This window comes from Equus asinus, chromosome 8, assembly GCF_041296235.1.
Source record: "Equus asinus isolate D_3611 breed Donkey chromosome 8, EquAss-T2T_v2, whole genome shotgun sequence".
Lineage (NCBI taxonomy): Eukaryota > Metazoa > Chordata > Mammalia > Perissodactyla > Equidae > Equus > Equus asinus.
The window spans coordinates 44,686,261-44,707,051 of NC_091797.1; the positions used below are offsets into that span (position 1 = coordinate 44,686,261).

General features: G+C 43.4%; 1 protein-coding gene across 5 annotated transcripts; it reads right to left on the reverse strand.

The window, feature by feature from the left end:
* Window positions 1-3,228: 3,228 nt before the first annotated feature.
* On the reverse strand, window positions 3,229-16,705 carry LOC139045873 (butyrophilin subfamily 3 member A3-like). 5 transcript variants are annotated; one of them, XM_070515481.1, is made up of 10 exons: window positions 16,543-16,705; window positions 15,451-15,594; window positions 12,473-12,598; window positions 11,869-12,216; window positions 10,172-10,453; window positions 8,444-8,602; window positions 8,255-8,275; window positions 7,000-7,026; window positions 6,521-6,547; window positions 3,229-4,977 (listed from the first exon to the last, which is right to left on the reverse strand). In XM_070515481.1, the coding sequence occupies exons 3-10, from the start codon at window positions 12,555-12,557 to the stop codon at window positions 4,448-4,450; spliced, it is 1,479 nt and encodes a 492-aa protein (XP_070371582.1). In that variant the 5' UTR covers window positions 12,558-12,598; window positions 15,451-15,594; window positions 16,543-16,705; the 3' UTR covers window positions 3,229-4,447. The 5 variants fall into 5 exon arrangements, with proteins under 5 accessions (XP_070371582.1, XP_070371584.1, XP_070371583.1 ...); XM_070515483.1 differs by having other exon boundaries at window positions 10,289-10,453; window positions 16,543-16,700; XM_070515482.1 differs by having other exon boundaries at window positions 15,451-15,597; window positions 16,543-16,700.
* Between the last annotated feature and the right edge of the window lie 4,086 nt (window positions 16,706-20,791).

Sequence of the window (20,791 nt, forward strand, 5' to 3'; positions counted from 1 at the left end):
GTGCATGGTTTAGAGATCAGGATTTGCTGGCTTTGTGTCAGCCAGCTAATGGTATCCCTGAGCCTGCTCTCTCCTAGGTGTTACATAGAATATACAGAAATCGTTAAAATTGCACAACTGCAAATAGCCTTTTGAGATGATCTGGCCTTGTTATTTCCTTTCTCTGTTTTCAGAAGCGAGATACTTTCATCTTTTTTGCAAAACCTTGAGATTCCCCAAGGTTTGTGGTGGTGCTAACCAAGGGGAGAGAGGCCTCTGTGTGTAGAAGTATGTATGCGGTAGTGGATGGGGTTGGGATGGGGAGGTGATGAGGTAAGAACAAGCAACCCTCTGTTTGTAGGGGCAGTGGAGACGTAAAGGGAGACACAGGGAGGGGTCACAAGGGTAGAGAAGGAAGTAACACAGCAGCTGCAGTAGTAGACTGTAGGCCTTGTCATTCATTCAAAACCATTGAGGGAGAGATGCTGAGGATACTGAGAGGAAAAGCCCTTTTTCTCAGGGAGGTGGCATTCTAGTGGGGCAGGAAGATGGCAGCAAGGAAAGACTTTGTAGTTGGGCTTCATGTTCTGCCAGTAGATGGATCCATTCAGTCCAACACCCCCTACACCCACACAATGCTTCCTTTCCATGCCCCACAGACCTCAATCAGGCCTTTCTAGAGATTTATTAATCTTCTTAATAATCTTCCTGAGGCACATTTCTTCACATTTCCCTCAAGAACCTAAGTGCTTCCCCTGGAGGTCTCCAATTTCTTTCTGGTTCAACTCAAAACTGTGCTATTAACACACTAGCAATGGCTCCACAGTATCCTTCCAGGACTGGGTTGCTCTTGGGAAAGGACAGAAGAGGGGGCTGTGAGAGTCTAAGAGCCTGGTCTGACTACAGCTTATACCTGAAGAAAATAAGGCCCAGGGAATTCTGAGGAGGTTTGTGCCAGAAGCATCAAGTGAAACCTGGCCTCAACTCCTGTGGTAGCTGACCTGAGGCAGAGGGAAACACCTGTGTTCTGAGCATGATGAGGACCCATTGCCCACGAGGTAGCTCAGCAGGAAACAAGGTCCAACTAGGGTGTGCCACTTCAGATATGACAACCTGACCCAATCATTCTCTGTCATAAGAAAAATAAACCTAGAGGGTGAGTTCCTTACTGTGAGTCTCCTCCAGCTGCAAATTTCTTCCAGGTAAGGCCAAGACATCTTGGCACACAGAAAAGATATTTCAACTCTGCCCTGTTCAAATTCCAAATTACAGACTCATGGAATCAATAAGCATATGAAAATGGTTGCATTAAGTTGATAATTTTCAGGGCTGCAGCAATAGTAACGAGTATATTTACCTTGTCATAAGATAAGAAATTTCTCAGAACACACAGCATGAATAAAATTGGGCCCCAAAGGCACTGGAACCAAAGATGGGAAAGTTGCTCAAACTCTCTCCATCTTGAACCTCTCTCTCTGCACACCTCCTTCAGTCTAATCTCTCTGTAGATCTCCCTCCTTTAGCTTCTCTAGACCACACTGTGGATGGAAACTGCCTTCCCACAGCTCCCATGAATACCTGCTACTAATCAGGTATAACTGGCTACATATCAGTCAGCCATTCAATCAAAATGTGCAAGGTGCTCCCTCTGGCCTAGTGTGGGTCAGATGTCCATCCAAGATCCAGTCCATGTCAGGGGACAGTGGAGCCACATTATACGGACATATGTTGGAAGACAGGAAGTCACCAGTGCTAAATTAATGGGGGTAGAGTGTGGGCACATAGGTCTTAACAAACATTCAGTATATTCTCAGAAGCAGAGACTTATAAAGAAATACTGTTGATGCCCAATCCTGTAGCCCATTGATCCACTTCAGGTAGACAGTTTCCTGCAAGGGAACAATTTCTCAGGTGCCTGCCCTTCTTCTCCACCTGAGAGCTTTCACTACAACCAATGATGCTTGCTCCCTTGCATACATGCAGCCCAACCTGGAAGTGCAGGGGAACATCCCAGGGACCACCTTCAACCAAGGGGGATAAGAGTTTAGATGAATGACCCAGGCTCCCCAACCCTAATAGGAGGATTCAGAGGAATAGCCTATATTTTCACATGATTTCTTAGAGTCTCCTGGGTGGGACCGAGCCTAGTTGCCCACACGATAACCAAATAATTAACATATATTCTTGAATTTTTTACCTAGTTGGCATCTCCTCTTACCTATTTTCAAACTTGGGTTTCCTGGGATCACTTCCAAAATAGACTACCTGAACTCAAGTCCATGACTCAGAGTCAGTTTTGGGAAACCAAACTGAGAGATGGGATAAGGTAGAAATTTCACCACATATTGTATCCACCAGTGAAATTTATCTTTTCTGGAGAAGTACACGCTGAGCTGTATACCTTAGTCTAGTAAGTGAAGAAAGAGCTACAGATAAAATTTCCAAAGATTCACAGGCATCTCCAATCATGGAGGCCCCTAGTCTATAGAGGGGCCTACCAGAATGGAGGTCTCCTCCTCCTTCAGAGTGAGCGAGGCTGTGACTATGGTAAGTGCAGCAGGCTAAATACACCACACCATCATCTCTGCAACCCATGAATATGGTACATTATATGGAAAAAGGAACCTTACAGATGGAATTAAGATTTTGGACCTTAAAGTAAGGAGATTATCCTGGAATCTTAGGAAAATTATCCTGGAATATCTGGGTGGACTGAATATAATCACCTGAGTTCTTAAAAGTGGAAGAAGGCAGAAGAATCAAAGAGATTTGAAGGAATAAGAACCAAGAGACATTCAAAGATTGAGAGGGACTCAAGCTGCCATTGCTGCTTTGAAGATGGAGAAAGGGGGCCTCAAGCCCAGGAAGGTGACAACCTCTAGAAGCTGAGAATAGCCCTCAGTTGACACCCAGTAAAGAATAGCAACCTCAGTCCTACAACTGCAGGAAACTGAATGCTGCCAACAATCAGAATGAGCAAATAAACAGATCCTTCCCCAGGGCATCCGGAAAGGAACTCAGCCTGCAGGCACCTTGATATTTGCGTGATGAGACCCATGGTGGATCTCGAAGCTACAGAAATGTGAGATAATAAATTTACGTTACTTTAGGTCCTGAAATTTGTGTTAATTTATTATGGCAGCAATAGAAAACTAACAAAATAAGGATTTTGTGAAAATATTGCAAAGAAGGAAACTGTGAAACTGTGGTGGTTAAACAGTGTGAGTTTAAAATCTAGGAAAAGCTCAGTTGAAGAGTGAAGATTATTAATAATTTTATTTGAGAAATGTAACTTGACAACCACATGCTGAGTAGAGTGGATACCGTGGTGAACAATAACAGTGATGATAATGAAAAGTAGCCTTTCCCCAGTATCCATCAGTACAAAGGAACATCCATTGACATCAATGCATGATCATGGGCGGAAATATCCCTTTCCTGGAGATGGAGTCTACAGTGTTGATAAAAATACCACTTAAGTTCATCTAGCTTCTGTCCTCCCAAATTGTTATTCCATAGACAATCTTTAGGTGTTAATTTAGGCTTGTAGAGAACTTCAAAGTAGGAGGATTGGTTCTGGCTCCTTAATCATGCATCACATTGACAGAGTGAGTACTCATGTGCCCATTGTTAGTGAAGGGTTTGGTCTCTAATCCCTTCACATCCTGTATGATGCAGTCCCTGTGAATTCACTCTCTGGACCACATCGCCCTGCACACTCAACCCAATGAAGTGCCAGACCTATGGCTCTGACAATCAACTTTGAAGGTACCAAGTGGGGATGTGGCCTCCATAGTCACCTACAGTGAGCCTCACCCTGGGGTGCCCTGAGCAGCAAGACTCAGGGCTGCTTATAGTACCTTGGGGAAAACAGGACAGGAAAAGAACAGGGTAGGGCCAGGAGGTAGGACAGGGGCTCAACTTCTCCCAGCAGCACAAATTTCTGTGTGAATTATATAAGTTACTTCACTTGGGCCTGCCTCAGTTGCCACATTCTCAAAATGAGACTACCTCACAGGGTTTTTGTAAAGGTTAAATGAGTAAAAGTCACTTAAACCATTTAGCACAACACCCAGTACATTTTCAGTTATCTATACATTTTAGTTATTATTGTTCAAATTCTAACTGTCATTCACTGCTGAGTCACCTTGGGAAAGTTAATTCAATTTTCTGCATCCCTGTTTCCTTATCTATAGAAGGGAGACAATAAAGTGATACCAAACTCAACTGTCATATGGAATAATGGAATTAATATGAGTGAAGTGCTTCACACAGTGTGTGCATTTAGCAAGTATTTCATTGTTGTGATGTGTTGCTATGAAGGAGGAGGCCCTCAGCTCCACGCTGGGCAAGGGGAAGCTAGGATGTTACTTCATCCTTAGAGTCCCTTCCAATCAGCAGAGCCCAGGGTGCCTGGGGTCTCCAGGGAAAGCTCAGACACTAGGTCAGTAACAAGAGAACTCTGCATTCAGGTCAGTGCTGGGCAAATGGTCAAGGCAGTGGGATCTAGTGTTGAAATTCCAAAAATAGGGCACAGAGGCCCGGAGAAGGAGGTTTGCGGGAACGTGTAGATATGAGATCCATCCACAGCATTGTAGAGTGAGACCTCACCATTCTCATAGTCCAGGAAAACCCCCACTCTTTGAGGAGGGTTGGCAATTGTCAGCTTGGTCCTGAAGTAAGTGAGAGCTTGATAGTCTTCCCCATTAGACAGCTCCATAGTCCAGAATCCATTTCTGGGTGCTCTATAAATGGAGTATTTCCTCTCCACATTCTCCATGCACACCCCGACATGCCAGTTTTTCCTATCTCCCACCTCCACCTCCCAGAAATGTCTCCCTGATGTGAAGCTCTCGCAGCCAAGCACAGAGTAATGCGAATCAAATCTCTTAGGGTTGTCTGGCAGATTCTGTCGTTGGTACACCCACTGCAAGCTCCTCTGGTCCTCAGAAACAAGGAGATTGGGGTTTGCTGTGTCTGGATCCAGAATCACATCCGCTGCAGAAAGTTTGGGCATGGGTCGTGGGCTCAATCATTGTTCCCAGACCTCAGATCATCAGACCTTCAAGATCTTCAAGACCTGGGTCTGGCAGAGGAGGGCCAAGTCCAGAGCCTGGTGTCCCCAGCCTGCCTTGAATGTGACCCTCTCAGCAACACCAAAGGAAAGGGCCAGGGGTCTTTTGTTCAGTGGAGTACAGTGTTTAGGGTCAGGATCTGCCTAACTTGACGTCACTAGTTGGCTCCTTCCTTCCATCTTTTTCCTATTTCTCTCCCCAAAAATGATTCAGTCCACCTGTGCTTTATAGTCACATAGATTTACATTTCAATCCTTGCTCTGCCACTGCTGAGCTGAATAACTTTTCTCTTTCTACAGTCTCTTTTTCCATAGTCTGAAGCTATATATCTTTGAGCCTTAATATCCTTATCTGGAAAATGGGGATAAAAGTACTAATCTCTGGGTAGAAAAAGACAACAAATGTTTTATACGAAGCCCAGGGCCAGGCATGGAGGAAGTACCTGATGTTATAGTAGCTCCATGCCTTTTCTGTGCTAGAGGGCATGTTGGGGGCTTTCTGTGCTCCCAGATCCCTTCTCTTCCTTCCTCTACCCACTTCTGGGCCCCAGCAATCTGTCCTCTGTGGACAGCATCACTGGGCTCCCTTGCCTTGGTTACCTATTGGGTTTGGCCAATGGGAGGTACTAGCTGAAGATTGGAAGGAGAAAGAGAAGAGAAGCAAACATTTATTTCCCCCACTTCCTCCCAGCCAGTGTCGGATGGTGATGGCCTAACACAGGCATGACTCCTCTCAGGCAGCCCTGTCCTTGAGCTACAGCTTCCTCTGGGCTCCAGTAACTTCTCCCTCTCCCTGTTCCTTCAAACCTATGGGTGGTGACAGATCAACACTGTTGTGACCCCTGGGGAACATCACATTCCCTTGTTGGTTTCCTTTAACCCTAATCCTGCCTTTGTAAAGAGTTCCTTTTCTAAACCTTCTTCAAACCACCCAGTTTGAACATGCCGTTTATTTGCAGTTGGTTTTTTATGACCCATACACATTCATTACCTCATTTAGTCTTTACCTCTACCTTCACATAATAGAGATTATGATCATTGTTTAAAAATGAGGAGACTAAAGTTCAGAACATTAAGTGACTTAGAGACACTCAGCAGCAGGAGGTGGAATAAGAAGATTGGGGAAAGTAAAAATCTTTGCACATTGCCTTCTCTCCTTGGTCATTCCACGTCCTCCCTCTCCCTGCAGTGTTAGTTCACTCTGCCTCTCCTTCCCTCAGTCTACCCTTTATGCCTCTTCCTTCCCATGAAGATCTGTGGACCCAGGAGAGCAATCCTCCCTGCTTCTCTGGGCTCTCAGCAGGAAGGCCCTGGAGATGGGCAAACCTTTGAGACCAGGACTTCAAGTCACCCACTTGGAACACTCCCAGTCATGGGGAATTTCTTCCCGGAATCTCAAGACTTGGAGAAAAACGGCATAAGGTCCCTCAGGTTGTTGTCCTAGGGAACATACAGTGATTCACTCACCAGCTTGGAAGAGGGCCATCTTCCATTCTGAAAGGCAGGAGACACAAACAGGGAACGGGCATTATTTCTGTTCTTGCTGCATCCAATCTCCTCACTAAGCTTTTTCCCTCTCCCTTTCTTCAGTCTCTTCCAATGTCCAGCTTCCTTAATCTACAGCTCTGCCGAATCAGAATCTAAAAAGTAGTGGACTTCCTTCACTCCGTCATGCTGGGGCTGCAGGCGAAATGGGCAGGCTTTGCTAGGGTGTCAGCCTACGTGCCAGCAGGGTAAGGGGTGACTGAAACTGGCCAGAACCTGTGTCTGGAAAGTCCTTTCTGGGGTTTCAGAAAAGCATGGGTGGTGTCTCCCACAGAAAATGAGCCTCTGGGCTAGATCTAATTATTCCTACTGGGAATGCCAATGGGTCATACAACAGAGAAAATGTTTAAGTGCTTAGTACACATGTGCCAGGAAACTCAGAGAGCATCAGGGTCACTCACCATCATAGTCCAGAGACTTCAATCCACCTACAATGGAAGAAAGGTAGAGATGTCACCTGAACGATGTCACTTCTGTGTGATCTAATTTCTCTTCTTTTGCACCAACCTAATCTTTCTTTTTGACCCCCATCCCCTCCATCCCTACCTTCTCCCTCTGCCTGTTCAATGCGCTCCTCCCTCTCCTCCTTAATATGAAATCTGAGAACATCAATAAGAAATAAGGGTGGCTGTTTGGGGGCAAGCACAGGGAGGCCATGTTTTTAATGGGGAACAGGGCCTTCAATCTCTCTCCAGGAGGGGCCTACAGACTCTTCAGCCCAGCAAGGCACCAGGGAACATATAGGGGTGCACTTGAAAAGAAAGGAGGAGGATGGAACTCCCTCGATGAAGTGCCTTCCCTGTTCCCATCAACTGCGTGCTGATATACCACAGGCACCATGCAAGTGCTTTCCCAGCTGAGACCTGGCAGCTCTATTCTGTATGTGTCCATACTCCCATACAGGGGCACAGGTGTCACTGTGTGTATACGTGGACATGTATATGTACTAGAATCCATCTTTCTCAGGCTTTATGATGTCCTGCCTACTTCGAAAAAGAATCGGACAACTTAATGAGGGAATTTCAGACACTGTTTTTTTAAAAGCAATTCTAACAAGTCTATGACAACTAAGCCACTGTGGTACTGCTTTTTTTTTAATGCACTTTTCTCTCTCCTTCTTCTCATATTTCCTCATTCTTTTAAATCTTACATTCTTTGTTTTCTTCTCAGCAGCCTACAGATTATGTAAAGCAATTAGTGAGATTCCCAGCATAGGGAGGGCACTTTATCTAGGGAGTTCCATCCCCCTCCTCCTCCTTTCCTGTCAAGTGCACCCTGGATATTCCCTGGTGCTTGCTGGGCTGAAGAGTCTGTGGGACCCTCCTGGAGAGAGATTGAAGGCCCTTTTCCCTAATAAAAACACAACTCCCTTATGTTTCCCCCCAAAGAGCCAGGCTTATTTCTTTCCCTTGGTAAAGGGATCCTGGATACTTTTCAGCCTTGGACAGAGTTAGGGGTGAGGAAAGGGGCTGGGAAATATTGGAGCAGAGAGTCTTAGAAGCAAATTCAGAGAAAGTGTCAGAGACGCTCAGGCATGAGCCATGACAGGCGATCCATCTCTCATACATCTGCAATGGAAGGAACCTGAAGGGTCATGAAGCAGCTTAAGGCAGAGATACCGAACCATGGTGGACCCCTCGGGGAATCTGAACTTACGCAGTATACGCTGGAGGCACCCTGGAAAATAAGCAGGGAAAAAAATTACTGTTATGTGGAGGACCTTTGGAAAATAAAACCTACTAATGACCCAGTACAGTGGTTGGTGCTTGGGGTGGCGATGGAGTGAGATCCTTAGGGGCACCCTCCCCTAAGCCAGTGCCTCAGGTTCCCTCCCTGGTCTGATACCTCTTTCCCTTCGTTCCTCTTCCTTTTCTGCTTGCTCTCTCTCTATCACCTGCTGCTGTTTCCAGAGGAAGTAAGCAGCCCCTGCAAGAAGCAGCAGCAAGACAGGCAGGGTCCCAGCCAAAGCTACTATCCAGGGCCTGGCTCTCCAGAAGAAGGGGTCTGCAATGGAATGGAGCATTAGCCTCTCACCCCCAGGGCGGCGATCACAGAGTTGATCTCATGACCTTAAATGATTCTTCTCCACCTAAAGTCGCAGAAAACTCTGGGGAAAACTTCGGTAAACTCTTACCATAAAATAGTCTATTCCTTGTCTTGAAATGTCTGCTTCTCCCTTGTGAATAGGAGTTACTTGAGCATCAGAATCACATTTTTTCTAATTTAATTTTTCAATAGTTTACATTTACATGGTTCAAATATCAAAAAAATATAGAAGGTTGTCCAAGTCTCCCATCCACTGCCTCCTCCCTCCCCCCATTTATTAGTATCTGATTAGTCAGCTTAACATGGTTGTTAAGAATAGGCACTTTGGAGCTGGAGGGCCTGCATTCAAATTCTGGCTCCTCCACTTGACTGGCTGTGGGATCTTGAACTAATTCTTAACCGCTCTGTTCCTGGTGTCCTAATCTGTAACATGAGGGAAATAATAGTACCGTACTCATAAGGTTAAAGGATTAAATTAATGCTTATGAGGAGTGTGACACGAAGTGAGTGTTATTCAAGTGTGTATTAAATTTTTTAAATATAAATATCCTTCTATTTTTTTCTTTTTTACACCAAAGACAGCATTCTACACAAACCACTCTGCATGTGGCTTTTTCTCTTCATCTCAGAGAATCTGCCACATTAGGACAGAGCAAATGTTTGTGTTTTCTTTCCCAGCTGTGCAACATTCCATTGCATAGAAGTTCCCCACTGGTGGACTTTTGCATAAGTTCAAACTTTTCCCTATCATAATGAATGCTACAACAAATCGCCTTTTACATGAGTCATTTCATACATACGCATACATTTCATACAAGCATATCTGTCAGAGAAGTTCCAAGAAGTGGGATTCTGAGATGAATATATAAGTAGTTGGGAGAAATACTGCTTACTGCCCCTAATAGAAGTTGTGCCAATTTATACCAAAAATATACCAAATTGTACCTACAAATGCCTGAAAGTGACTCTCTCTCCACAATCCTGCCATCAGAATGTGTGATCTGCAACCTGGTTTTGTTGTCTTTTGTTTAGTTTCCAATCACAAGTGGTAAATGTTTTAATACTTGCTCCTCTATAGACTGAGATAGGACATCACCTTATGTGTTATTCCCTTTTATGTGAACTAATAATTCATGCCCTTTGCTCATTTTTCTATTTTCTATTGCTCATTTTCATTTTGAGTTGTTTTATATTGTAAGCAGATTAGTTCCTTCTATAAGACATCAATCGTACATATTTTTTTCCCATTTTGTCATTTGCTTAAGGGTCTGATCTTTACCATGTTCCCCCAATTCTCACTGCTTGTCACAGTGCCTGGCACACAGGAAATACTTAGTAAATATTTGTGACATAAATAGCTTTATGGGGAAAAGAAACATGCCAAAAGTAAGAAAAAGGCTCTGGATCCCTGCTCTGTGCCTTATATTCACTACAAAGATCCAAATCAGCAACAAAGACTTACACGTCTTCCTTCTTTCAGTAGCCACAGCTGAGCACAGTATACCTAGGACTAAGCAGGGTACTGACCTGCAATGGAAATCCTGGCTGACTTTTCCTGCCTGAGGAGGGGATTTCTGATGATACAGGATACCTCGTCTTCAGAGTCATCTTTCACGATCACAGATGCTGCGACTGCATACAGACCTGCTCCGTCCAACTCCAAAGGTCCTGGCACAGCTGGCATGTCTGTTCCCTTGGCGTCTATCCACTGTATTTCGGGTCGAGGATACCAGCCAGTGGACATGCAATCCAAATGGATCCCTCCATCCTCATGACCCTTCATTTCAATGTGACAATCAGAACCCAATGCTGTGGAAGGATAATTGAGCCTGAATTCTTTACAAAGAAGCCTCTTGCATTGATGAGAGTCTCAACAGGAATCCAATGACACAAGCACATTAGATAATTCAAGGGGAGTTTCATTAAGGAGGTATTTACAAATGCATGGTTGTGGTGAGGGGAAAACTACATAGGATGGAGCAACACCCCAGGGCCAAGAATAGTGGAGCTGTTACCAGCCACCGCTAAACCCAAAGGGAGGTGGAAAAGAAGCCATTTTGAAGCCTTAAAGAAGAAAATCATATAGAGACAGCTTTCTTGAGAGGAGCTGGGAGCTTTGGGAATGGAATGCAGCCAGCTAGAGGTGGTCCTACAGGGAGAAAGCCTATGGGGTAAGTACCTGGACCTCTCTCTCCTCTCCTTCCCTCCATTCTCTGCTTTGGCCCCCTATTGACCAACCCAGCCAGAAACCACAGGCAAGACAGAGCCCTGAGAAAGAGAAATGCAGCCCTTGACATCTGGACATCGGCCTGGTTTCAGTGTTCTCCTGTTGAACATAAGCAATTTCAAGGTACGTCAACATCAGACAAAGGGACCTTGTCACTATGATGGGTCAAGACAAAAAGAAGACCACTCAACAATCATGTTTGACCGTAGAGGAAAACATGTACACAGTCCAAACCACAATCACGACTAAACATTTCCCTATCCTGGCTATGAGTGACTGCTGCTCCTTAACCAATTACGGCTTTAGCTTCACTCTAGTCTTCCTCCTGATAAGACTTATTAAGACACCCACCCACAGAATCACACCCTCCAGCTTCCTGATAGACCCAAGCCAGATCAAAGTCCCACTTCCATAAACCCTCCCGAATCCCCTAACACAAGCCCAAATTCTATACCAATCTTCTCTAACACCATCTTAACTGAGACACCCCACGATTACCACACATGAGCCTTCTCCCTCCCTGCAACAAGTAATAAACACAACTTGGTCAACTGCTGGTGTGATCCTGGGGGCCTTTGGTGGGAGAACATTGGCAGCACAAATGCTGTCCTACAAGTCAGCCTCTGGGGGCCCAGAGCAGTGTGCACCTGGAGGAGCCATAGAAGCCATCTGGAACACAACTGAACCCAAACAACTCTGTGCCATCGCTGAGGAGATATTTTCTTATTCTTCCTAACTCTGACCTTTCAATTCCTGTCTTAGACCCTGGTGGCCAGCATGAGGGAGTTCGTTGCTTGATGTTATATGGTACAAGAGGGATTATTCCTAGACGAAAACCTGTGTCTTTCCCAAGAGCCTAAGAAACAAAGTGGGAAGGCAGTGGAGGCAGTTCCTAGTGACCAGCCAGGATGCTCTGAGGTGGATTTGGAGGAGGACTTCTTCCTCCACTTCCAGGTCCCAGGGAGGAATGAGCTGAGAACAAAACTTGGAGGCTCACCTGCAACTTCCAGCTCCACCATGGCTTTTTCATAGAAGTTTTCATCTTGGAAATAACACAGGTAGTTTCCACTGTCAGAGGCTGTGACATCATAAATTCGGAGAGTAGCCTTCCCTTCAGTGATGCCATCTCTTAAAATCGAAGTTCTCCCTCGATACTCTGCCATCTGATTCTCTTCTACCTCCTTCCCATTTGCATACTCATATACTACCTCCCTAAGGCTGGATCTCACCCACATTAGCTCCATGGTCTCCGCACTCATCTTCGGGGAAAGATGACAGGGTAAATCAGCGTCTTCACCCACCATGGCGAGGATGGGGCCAGGGGGTCCAATCACAGAAAACTGAGCTGATAAGTAAAAGGAGAAGCTCCATCAGAGGAAGTTGGGACAACGAAGGTAAGGGAGGGGGGATCTCACACAGGTTGGTGAGGTACGGAAAACCTAGAGAGGAACAGGATCCTAACAGAAGTAAAATTTGTCTTAATGGCATGTGCGCCTTCAATTAGGATTGGATTTATAGGTATGATAAGTTGTCAGAGGTTCTGACAGGGCACTAACAGGTAATTGTCTTCTTCAGATACATAAAATCAGAATGTTCCCTACCTGAGCAAGGGGTAAGCAGCTGGACCAAGACGAGGCAGGCAAAGAGGTGGAGCAGAGGGAAATCTATGGAACTTGCCATTTTCATCTGTGCTGCAGAGAGACGGTGGAAAGAGGCAAAACTATGACCTGGAAGAAGATGAAGAATTCCGCATTAAACTTCCATCTCCAAAGGCTGACTCAGGGTGAAACACAGAGTCACTAATATGGTGACTCAACATCCTTTCCTACTAAAATTTCTGTTTGAGAAATTTGACTAAAATTCTCTTTGAGTTCCAACATAAAAAATCACTCGTAAAAATATGAAATGTTAAGTATACATACATTTAACATATAAATGTTATGTATGTCCTGATAAAGGTACATGTATTAACCCTTAACCCATCAGGAAATCCTTGACTCTACAGTCCAAATGTGTCTCTCTCTGAGTCCCCTGATTCAATATGTGTCCCCTATAATCTGTGCTCAACACAAGAACCTGAATGGTGTTTGAGTCACATCATGTCACTACACTGCTCAACACCTTCCAGTGGCTCCCATTTCACTCAGAGTAGATGCTGAAGTCCTTACAATGGCCCACATGGCCCTCCAGGACCTGTGCCTCTCACTTCATCTGCCTTACTCTCCTCATCTGCTCCAGACACACTGCCCTTCTTGCTGGTATTTGAACAGGCCAGAACAGAGGACTTCGGCCCTGACTCTTTCTTCTACCTGGAACTCTCTGACCCCAGTATCCACAGGCTCACTCCCTTACCTCCTTCAAGTCTTCCTCTAAAGTTCATTCCTCCATGAGACTTTCCCTGACCACAGGATTCTGGCAACTGCTCCCAACCCCCTGAGCCTGCTCTTTTGCCCATTGAATTTTCCCCATTTAACATATCATGTGTCCACCGTCTGTCTCTACCTGCTCAAATGGAAGCTCCACAAACTAAAGATATTGGTCTATTTTGTTTACTGATATGTAAGAGCTGGTACAACAGTGTGTGGTTCACAGGGAACCCTCAGTAAATATTTGTTGAATGAGTGAATGGATGAGGGGTAACATATTAACCAATAAATATTAGAATTTTAAATCAATTTAGATGATCAGATTAACATGTTGTCATCTGGCAAGATGGGAGGTGGAAAGTTATGAAGACAAGTAGTGACCTGCCTCTGTAGTGACCTGCTATTTTAGTCTGACTCAGAGAGCACAGCCTGGCCTCCTGTGCTCCCACTGGGACTTGTCCGTATTAATGTATTTATTCCTACTTTCCAGTGAAGTGGTTTCAAGGAACAAGCATGTCCTGGATATGCATGTAAGAGTGTTACAACTGGGTATGCTTCAGTGCACTCTTTTCACAATTGTTCTTTTGAGGAGAAATATCCATAGGAAGGAAATTATTCATTTCCTGCCTTTCTTTCTCTAGATGTTCACCAATGCTCCTTGGCAGATGGCCTCTGGGCTCACCAGCAATGGGTAATTTCCCTGGTCTTAGTCTTTCCACTGGTAGAGAAGTGGGTTTCAGAGGCAGAGATGTAAGAGCTGGGACTTATGAACAAGGGGCCAATATGTCCAGCCGGGAGCACATAGCAGCCTAACAAAGCTCATGCCTCTACAAAATGCTGAGGTTCTCTAAGCTCAGAGGCAGGACCCCTGCAACTCCCCACTCCCAGCCCAGTGCTCCCAACTGTTTCTTGGCTCAGAAAAGCAACTCCACCATCTTTTAGGCATGGTCTGTGGCATCACTGTGAACCTTTGTGATAAGGAAGTGTGGGGCTGTCGCCAGCTGGCAAGGCTTGATTCAAACTGGAGTTCATGCTTGGCTTCCATCCCAGCCACTCCAGATTTGTTTGAATCCCTAGATAGTGGAGAGCCTGAGAGCAGGCCTAGGTGGATTACTCAGAGACAGGACTGAGACCTCGGGACCTAAACCCTCCCTTCCCCCTTGGTCCGCTCCCATCTTGTATCCTCTCCTTCCCTGAAGATATCATGTGGGATTGGTTGGTGACAAATGACTTGATGGTGTGCACATCTTGGGAGCAACACTGTGGAATCTTCCAAGCCTCAACCCATAGCCATCACCACCTTCAAATCATGTCCGCATCAGACTCTGCTTAAGATCCAGGCAGACCCCCTGGTGGAGGCTCTGGAGTCAGAGGCTGAACCCACCACTTCTTAATCACAAGACCAGTGAATGGGAGAGCTAGGAATAAGACCAGCTCTCACCCATCTTATCATTCATTCATTCAATAAACATTTACTAAGCACACATTATGTGCCAGGCCCACTCTGTTAGGTGTAGGAACAAAAAGGATGTGGAAACTAGGTAATGGCACTCGGATTCACAAGCTGTGTGAAGTCAGCCATGTGACAAAACCTATTTGAACTTCAGTTACTCATGAAACAATGTGAAATATGAACTTTGAAGTGTGCATAATCAGCCCAGCAGATCCCCTTCCAGATCTGGGTCAGCAAAGCACTTGCATGAATCCAGAGAGAAGAACGTGTAAGGATGACACTGCAGCATTATCTTTAAAAGTAAAAGAGCGATCAAGAACCTAAACATTGGAGACTGGTTAGTTGAATAATGGCTCATTGCTACAAAAAAATTCAATGAGGCAGTTAAGACTAATTTATAATCACTAACCCAGATAATCAAGATATATTAAGTGAACAAAAAGCACATTGCAGAACAATACTAACGATTCTATTAAAAAAAAACAAAGCTATAAATTTGTATATACATTTTTGTCATTGCCCTAAAAGAAGACTGAAAGGATACAGGCTACACTGAGAGTTGGGGATTGAATAAAAGATACTTTTATCCTTTTTGCCCTATATTTTGAAAATTATATGAATGTTTTAAATTTTAAAAGTTTTCGTATATAACTTAATAATAAATCATTGTTACAAGCAATTATAGTGACTGCAACATATTTGTTGTTCAGAAAATACCAACTCCTCCAAAACCAACCAGATGAGGCCCCAGTCATAGTACCTGCAAGTCCGGGAACTGCCGGGGGACAAGGGAGTAGAAGTCTGGTCAGCTGGCGGTGCTTCAGACCCTTGTCTGAAGCCTGAACACCTTCAGACAAAATGTTGTCTTTCAGTCCATCCTCTCCTCTTCAAACTGTTCTCTGTGCTGCTAGAGAGAGGACTATTATTATTACTATAATAGCCACAATTTCCCTGCTGTCCTCAGAGTGGGGAAAAATGTTTACACTTACTTTTTAGGGTATTTCTTGATTTTTGTTCCTAATTATGCATAATTTTAAAATAGGGAAAAATATATAATTTTAATACTCTGTTATGGTAATGATAAACTTCACTTCACGAGAATGCAAATATTTCTGGAAGTATTTTGGCCATATATATATATATATATATATATATATATGCCAAATGCCTTAGAAATGTTTCATCGTTTGATGCAGAAATTCCACTTGTACGAATTACTCTTAAAGTAAAGCAATCAGATGTTAACACAAGGAGTTCTGTCAACACAGTAAAATCTACAATAGCAAACTGTAGACACAATTTAGATACCCAAGGTGAATCCAATTTTGCTACAATTATAAACGAAGCTCTTTATTAAAAACGTAATTCCTAATAACTGTATGATAATCCCTCTGTGATTGGACAACGTGTTGTTTATTCATGCTCCAACTGTTGCATATGGATACGTATGCTGCAAATGGAGGTTGATGCAGATTTTTCTATATTATAAATAATTCTGTAATGAACATGTTTACATATAATTCTTTGAGGCACTTTTTTTTTTAGAATCTATTAGGATACCTTCCTAGACATGAGCTGGAGAGATTGAGTCCTTTGCTCCTTTCTGGCTAGAGTAAGTTCTTAAGAATACCCAGTTGGCAAGTTTCTTCATTCAGGTTGTCTCTTTCCCAGCAAATTTCCCGGTGCAGGGCCTTACCTTTTGCACCTGCCCTCATCCCGCATCCCCTCATCTCACACACAAGCATCAAACCCCTTTCTCTGGGTGAGGAATTCCCTGTACCCACTCTCAGCTTTTTAGCCTCTCTCCTTCCAGGGCCTGTGGCACTGGCTTTTACCAATTTCCCCCACTTACCCCTTGGCATTTCCATCTGAAAATTACAGCCCACAGAATGAAGGTAATCAATACTTCTCCGTTGTAGTTAACAGTCAGCTCTGAAAGAAAGAGAAAGGAAAGAAAGGCTGTTTCCTGTGAGAAAGAGAAGCAGTCTCTCTTTGGAAGAATTACTTTTCTGATTGGCTCAGAGGGGTATTTCTCATCAGTTGCTGGGCAGACACCAATGAGGAAGGTAGAAGGAAAACTGAAACTGTATGGGACTGTAGAAAAGAAGAAAAATTACAGCCCTAATTCCCCCACTGTTTATGTTTACCTATTTGAATCATTGTGTGTTTGTGTATAATCAGTATTTCATTATATACATTTGTTTATGTCTTTTATATCACAATACTTTTATCAGCAGAACTAAGCAGAAAAATTAGAAGACTTTAAAGACTGAAGAGAGGAAGAGATGCGTTAATTACAACATTTCTGTGGTCATTTTATAACATCTGTGTGCATGTAGGTGGACACATGGAGGAGGACATCTTTTACAACAGAGCCAAATGGATGTACGAACAGAAAGAAAACCAGATCCACTCTACTGTTTTAGCACCTCTGAAACTCAAGTCTCAGATCCGTGACCACATCATATAATTTTATGGTTTCCAGAGGCAGTGCTGCCAGTAACTGATGGGCATGTCTTACATTTTCAGAGCATTCTTATTTGGAGGGTTGCTGAGAGCTTCATCCACTCTCTGCCCCTTACTTGCGCTACATTTGTATTTTCAGGTATATTTGTTTCTCCTCTGCCTGCAGGATTCTGTATTCTCTGAGGTTAGACTCTGGATAGGCTGTGAATCCTGCTTCTATAAGGTGTATTCGAGAATAACTGGTCCTATCTGTGGCCTAGGGCCTCCCAAGACACATTATTGTGATCTCAAGACAGTGATTAAAGCTTCTAGGGCTTTGAAGTGAACTTGGCTTGTGGAATTTGATTAAATTCCAGCAGTTTGCATTTAGGCTTTGTGGTAGACATGGCTGGTGGTTGTACAGTATCTATTCCCTGCTTCTCCTTATTGATCAAACCCATTTTGGGGGACTACTTCAATGCACCCATCCCCCTTATAGAATAGGAAAGACCAAAGGACTAAGTTCGAGCCAATGATTTGTAGGTGGAGGTAGTTGGGTTGTGTTTCTCAAGAGAGGCCCATATTCTTCCTACTTCCTCCTTCGTCTTTTTATCTAGAGCATGGTCCTTGGAGCTGGAGTACAGGGACCATCTTGTGACCAAAATGGAAGCCACATTCTGAGATGGTAGAGAATAAAGACAGAAGGAGGCTGTGGCGTGGATCCATCTCTGAGCCGCCAGACTAGCTCTGGACTGCTGCCCTCTGAATTCATTTTACGTGAAAGGAAAACAAACCTTTGTTTTGTTGAAGCCAATGGTACTTCTGGCGTCTGTTATCAATAGCAAAATACAATTCTTCCCTCCCCACCCCCCCCATCAGCAGTCTATCATGAAACTTTTCAAGCATACAGCAAAGTTGAAAGACTTTTTCAATGACTGCCAAATACACCTACTATCTAGATTTCACAGTGAAAATTTTACTATACTTGATTAATTATAGTCTGTCCTTATATTCATCCCCTATCCATCCTTATCTATCCATCTATTTATTTATTTATTTATTTGATGCCTTTTAAAGTAAATTGCAGACATCAACGCACTTTCCCCTGGATACTTCAGCACACCTATCATGTCGAAGAACAGATTCCTGAAATGCTGGAGGCACCAATGCTCTGTTTGAAATACAAATGTAAGAGTACTTTCTAGTCATATCTTCTAAAATGAACAGTGGGATATGTTTATCTGGGTATCTCTAGCTCCTAAATGCCTATCCATCCCCAATGATATTGACAGTCTGGCCCCAGGTACCTGGCCCCTCCTAGTAAGAATCAGGCTCCCTCCAGGAGGCTGTGTGAGCAGGAGGCTCCAGGACTGCCTCTCAGCAACAGCTTGAGACAGGGACCAGCCCTGCCTCAGGGCCCTTCTGTCCATTCCCTGGAATCTGCTAGAGAAGTGCTCTCTTCTTCACTGAAACCACAAGAAGGGAATCAATGTTCTGGAGGATCTGCAGGATATAGGGCCCACAAATCACTTGAGGAAGAGCAGGCATAAAAATCACCTTTGAAGGAAGCTGAAGAGAGGCATGGGGTTGGGTTCAGAGACAAAATAAAAGAGGAGAGTGGGCATTCCATTACAATGGGAAGAGAATGTAAAAATTAGCTCAGAATGTTACAATAAGACCTGCCAGTCATCAGGTTGGGATAACAGACATATTTGATAAAGTAACCACATAGTAAACAGAAATAATATTTCTCCCAAAGTCATGCTGCAGCTGCAATGTGGGGAAAAACCACACCCTTCTCTGAGTGCTTCCTGTTTTCTCACTCACTGAGAAACTTCCTTTTAAAAATTCAATAACATTCATTTTTTTGCATGTGGCTGTCCAGTTTTCCCAACACCATTTATTGAAGAGACTTTGCATTCTCCATTGTATGTTCTTAGACTCCTTTTGAAGATTACCTGTCCATTATCTTACACCATACACAAAAATTAACTCAAAAAGTATTAAAGCCTTGATGTAAGACCTGAAACCATTAAACTCCTAGAAGAAAACATAAACAGTATTTTCTTTGACATGGGTCTTAGCAGTATCTTTTTGGGTATCACGTCTACTAAGGCAAAGGAAACAAAAGAAAAAATAAACAAGTAGGAGTACATCAGACTAAAAAGCTTCTGCAGGGCAAAGGAAATCATCAACAAAATGAAAAGACAACCCACCAACTGGGAGAAAATATTTGCAAATCATATATCCAACAAGGAGTTAATTTCCAAAATATATAAAGAGCTCACACAACTCAACAGCAACAAAAAATTAGCAACCTGATCAAATAATGAGCAGAAGATATGAACAGATATTTTTCATTTTTCCAAAGAAGATACACACATGACCAACAGGCAAGTGAAAAGATGTTCTACGTCACTAATTGTTAGGGAAATGCAAATCAAAGCCACAATGAGATATCACTTCACACCCATAAGAATGGCTAGAAAAGAGAAGGAACAACACGGGTTGGAGAAGCCGTGGAGAAAAGGAACCTTCATACACCTTTGGTCAGAATGCAACCTTATGCAACCACAAGGGAGAATAGTATGGAGATTTCTCAAAAAAATAAAAATGAAATACCGTATGATCCAGCCATTCAACTATTGGATATTTATCCAAAGAACATGAAATCAATAATCCAAAAAGATTTGTCCACCGCTGTGTTCATTGCAGCTTTATTCACAATTGCCAAGGCATGAAGGCAACCCAAGTGCCCAACACTGAAAGAATTGATAAGGAAGATGTGATGTATACAGTCAATGGAACACCACTCAGTCATAAGAAAAAGACAAAATGGTGCCATTTGTGAAAACGTAGATGGACATTAAGAGTATTATGCTAGGTGAAATAAGTCAGGCAGAAAGACAGATACCGTATGATTACACTCGCATATGGAAGAAAAACAAACACATAGATAAGAAGAACAGATTAGTGATTACCAGAGGAGAAGTGGTGGGAGAGGGCAAAAGGGGTAAAGGGCACACATATAAGCTGATGGATAAGAACTAGACTGTTGGTGGCAAACACAATGCAGTCTGTACAGAAATTGAAGTATAATCATGTACACCTGAAACATACACAATGTTATAAGCCTATGTGACCTCAATAAAATAATTAAAAAGCAAAAACTCAGAGTCTGTCAAAAGCTTTGCTGCTAGAAATCATATCAATAAGAATGAACCATTCCATTCTTCTCTGGAGGATCCAAGTTACTTTGACCCGGAAAAGCAGCCTTGATTTCCAACCAAGATGCTGAACTTCAGATAAGGGGGTTCTAAGTACAACATTTTCTGTCTCTTAACTTTATGGTTTCCGAGGAAATAGGGCCCTGGTTCAAATTCTCATCAGGAACTTTACATGAAGCTCTGAGAGATAAATGTGTATGAAATGGGGCAGTAAAAATTCATTAATTCCACAAATTTTAATTGAAAACCTACCTATGAGTAGGTATCAGCACTGAACTTAGAATTGGTGAGAAGAGAGGCATAATGGATTAGGTGAACCACAGACTCTGAAGCCAGGCTGCCGGGGTAACCTTTATTAGCTGTGTGATGTTGGGCCACTTACTTATCCTCTCTTTGCCTTAGTTTTCTTATCTGTATAATAAGGGAAAT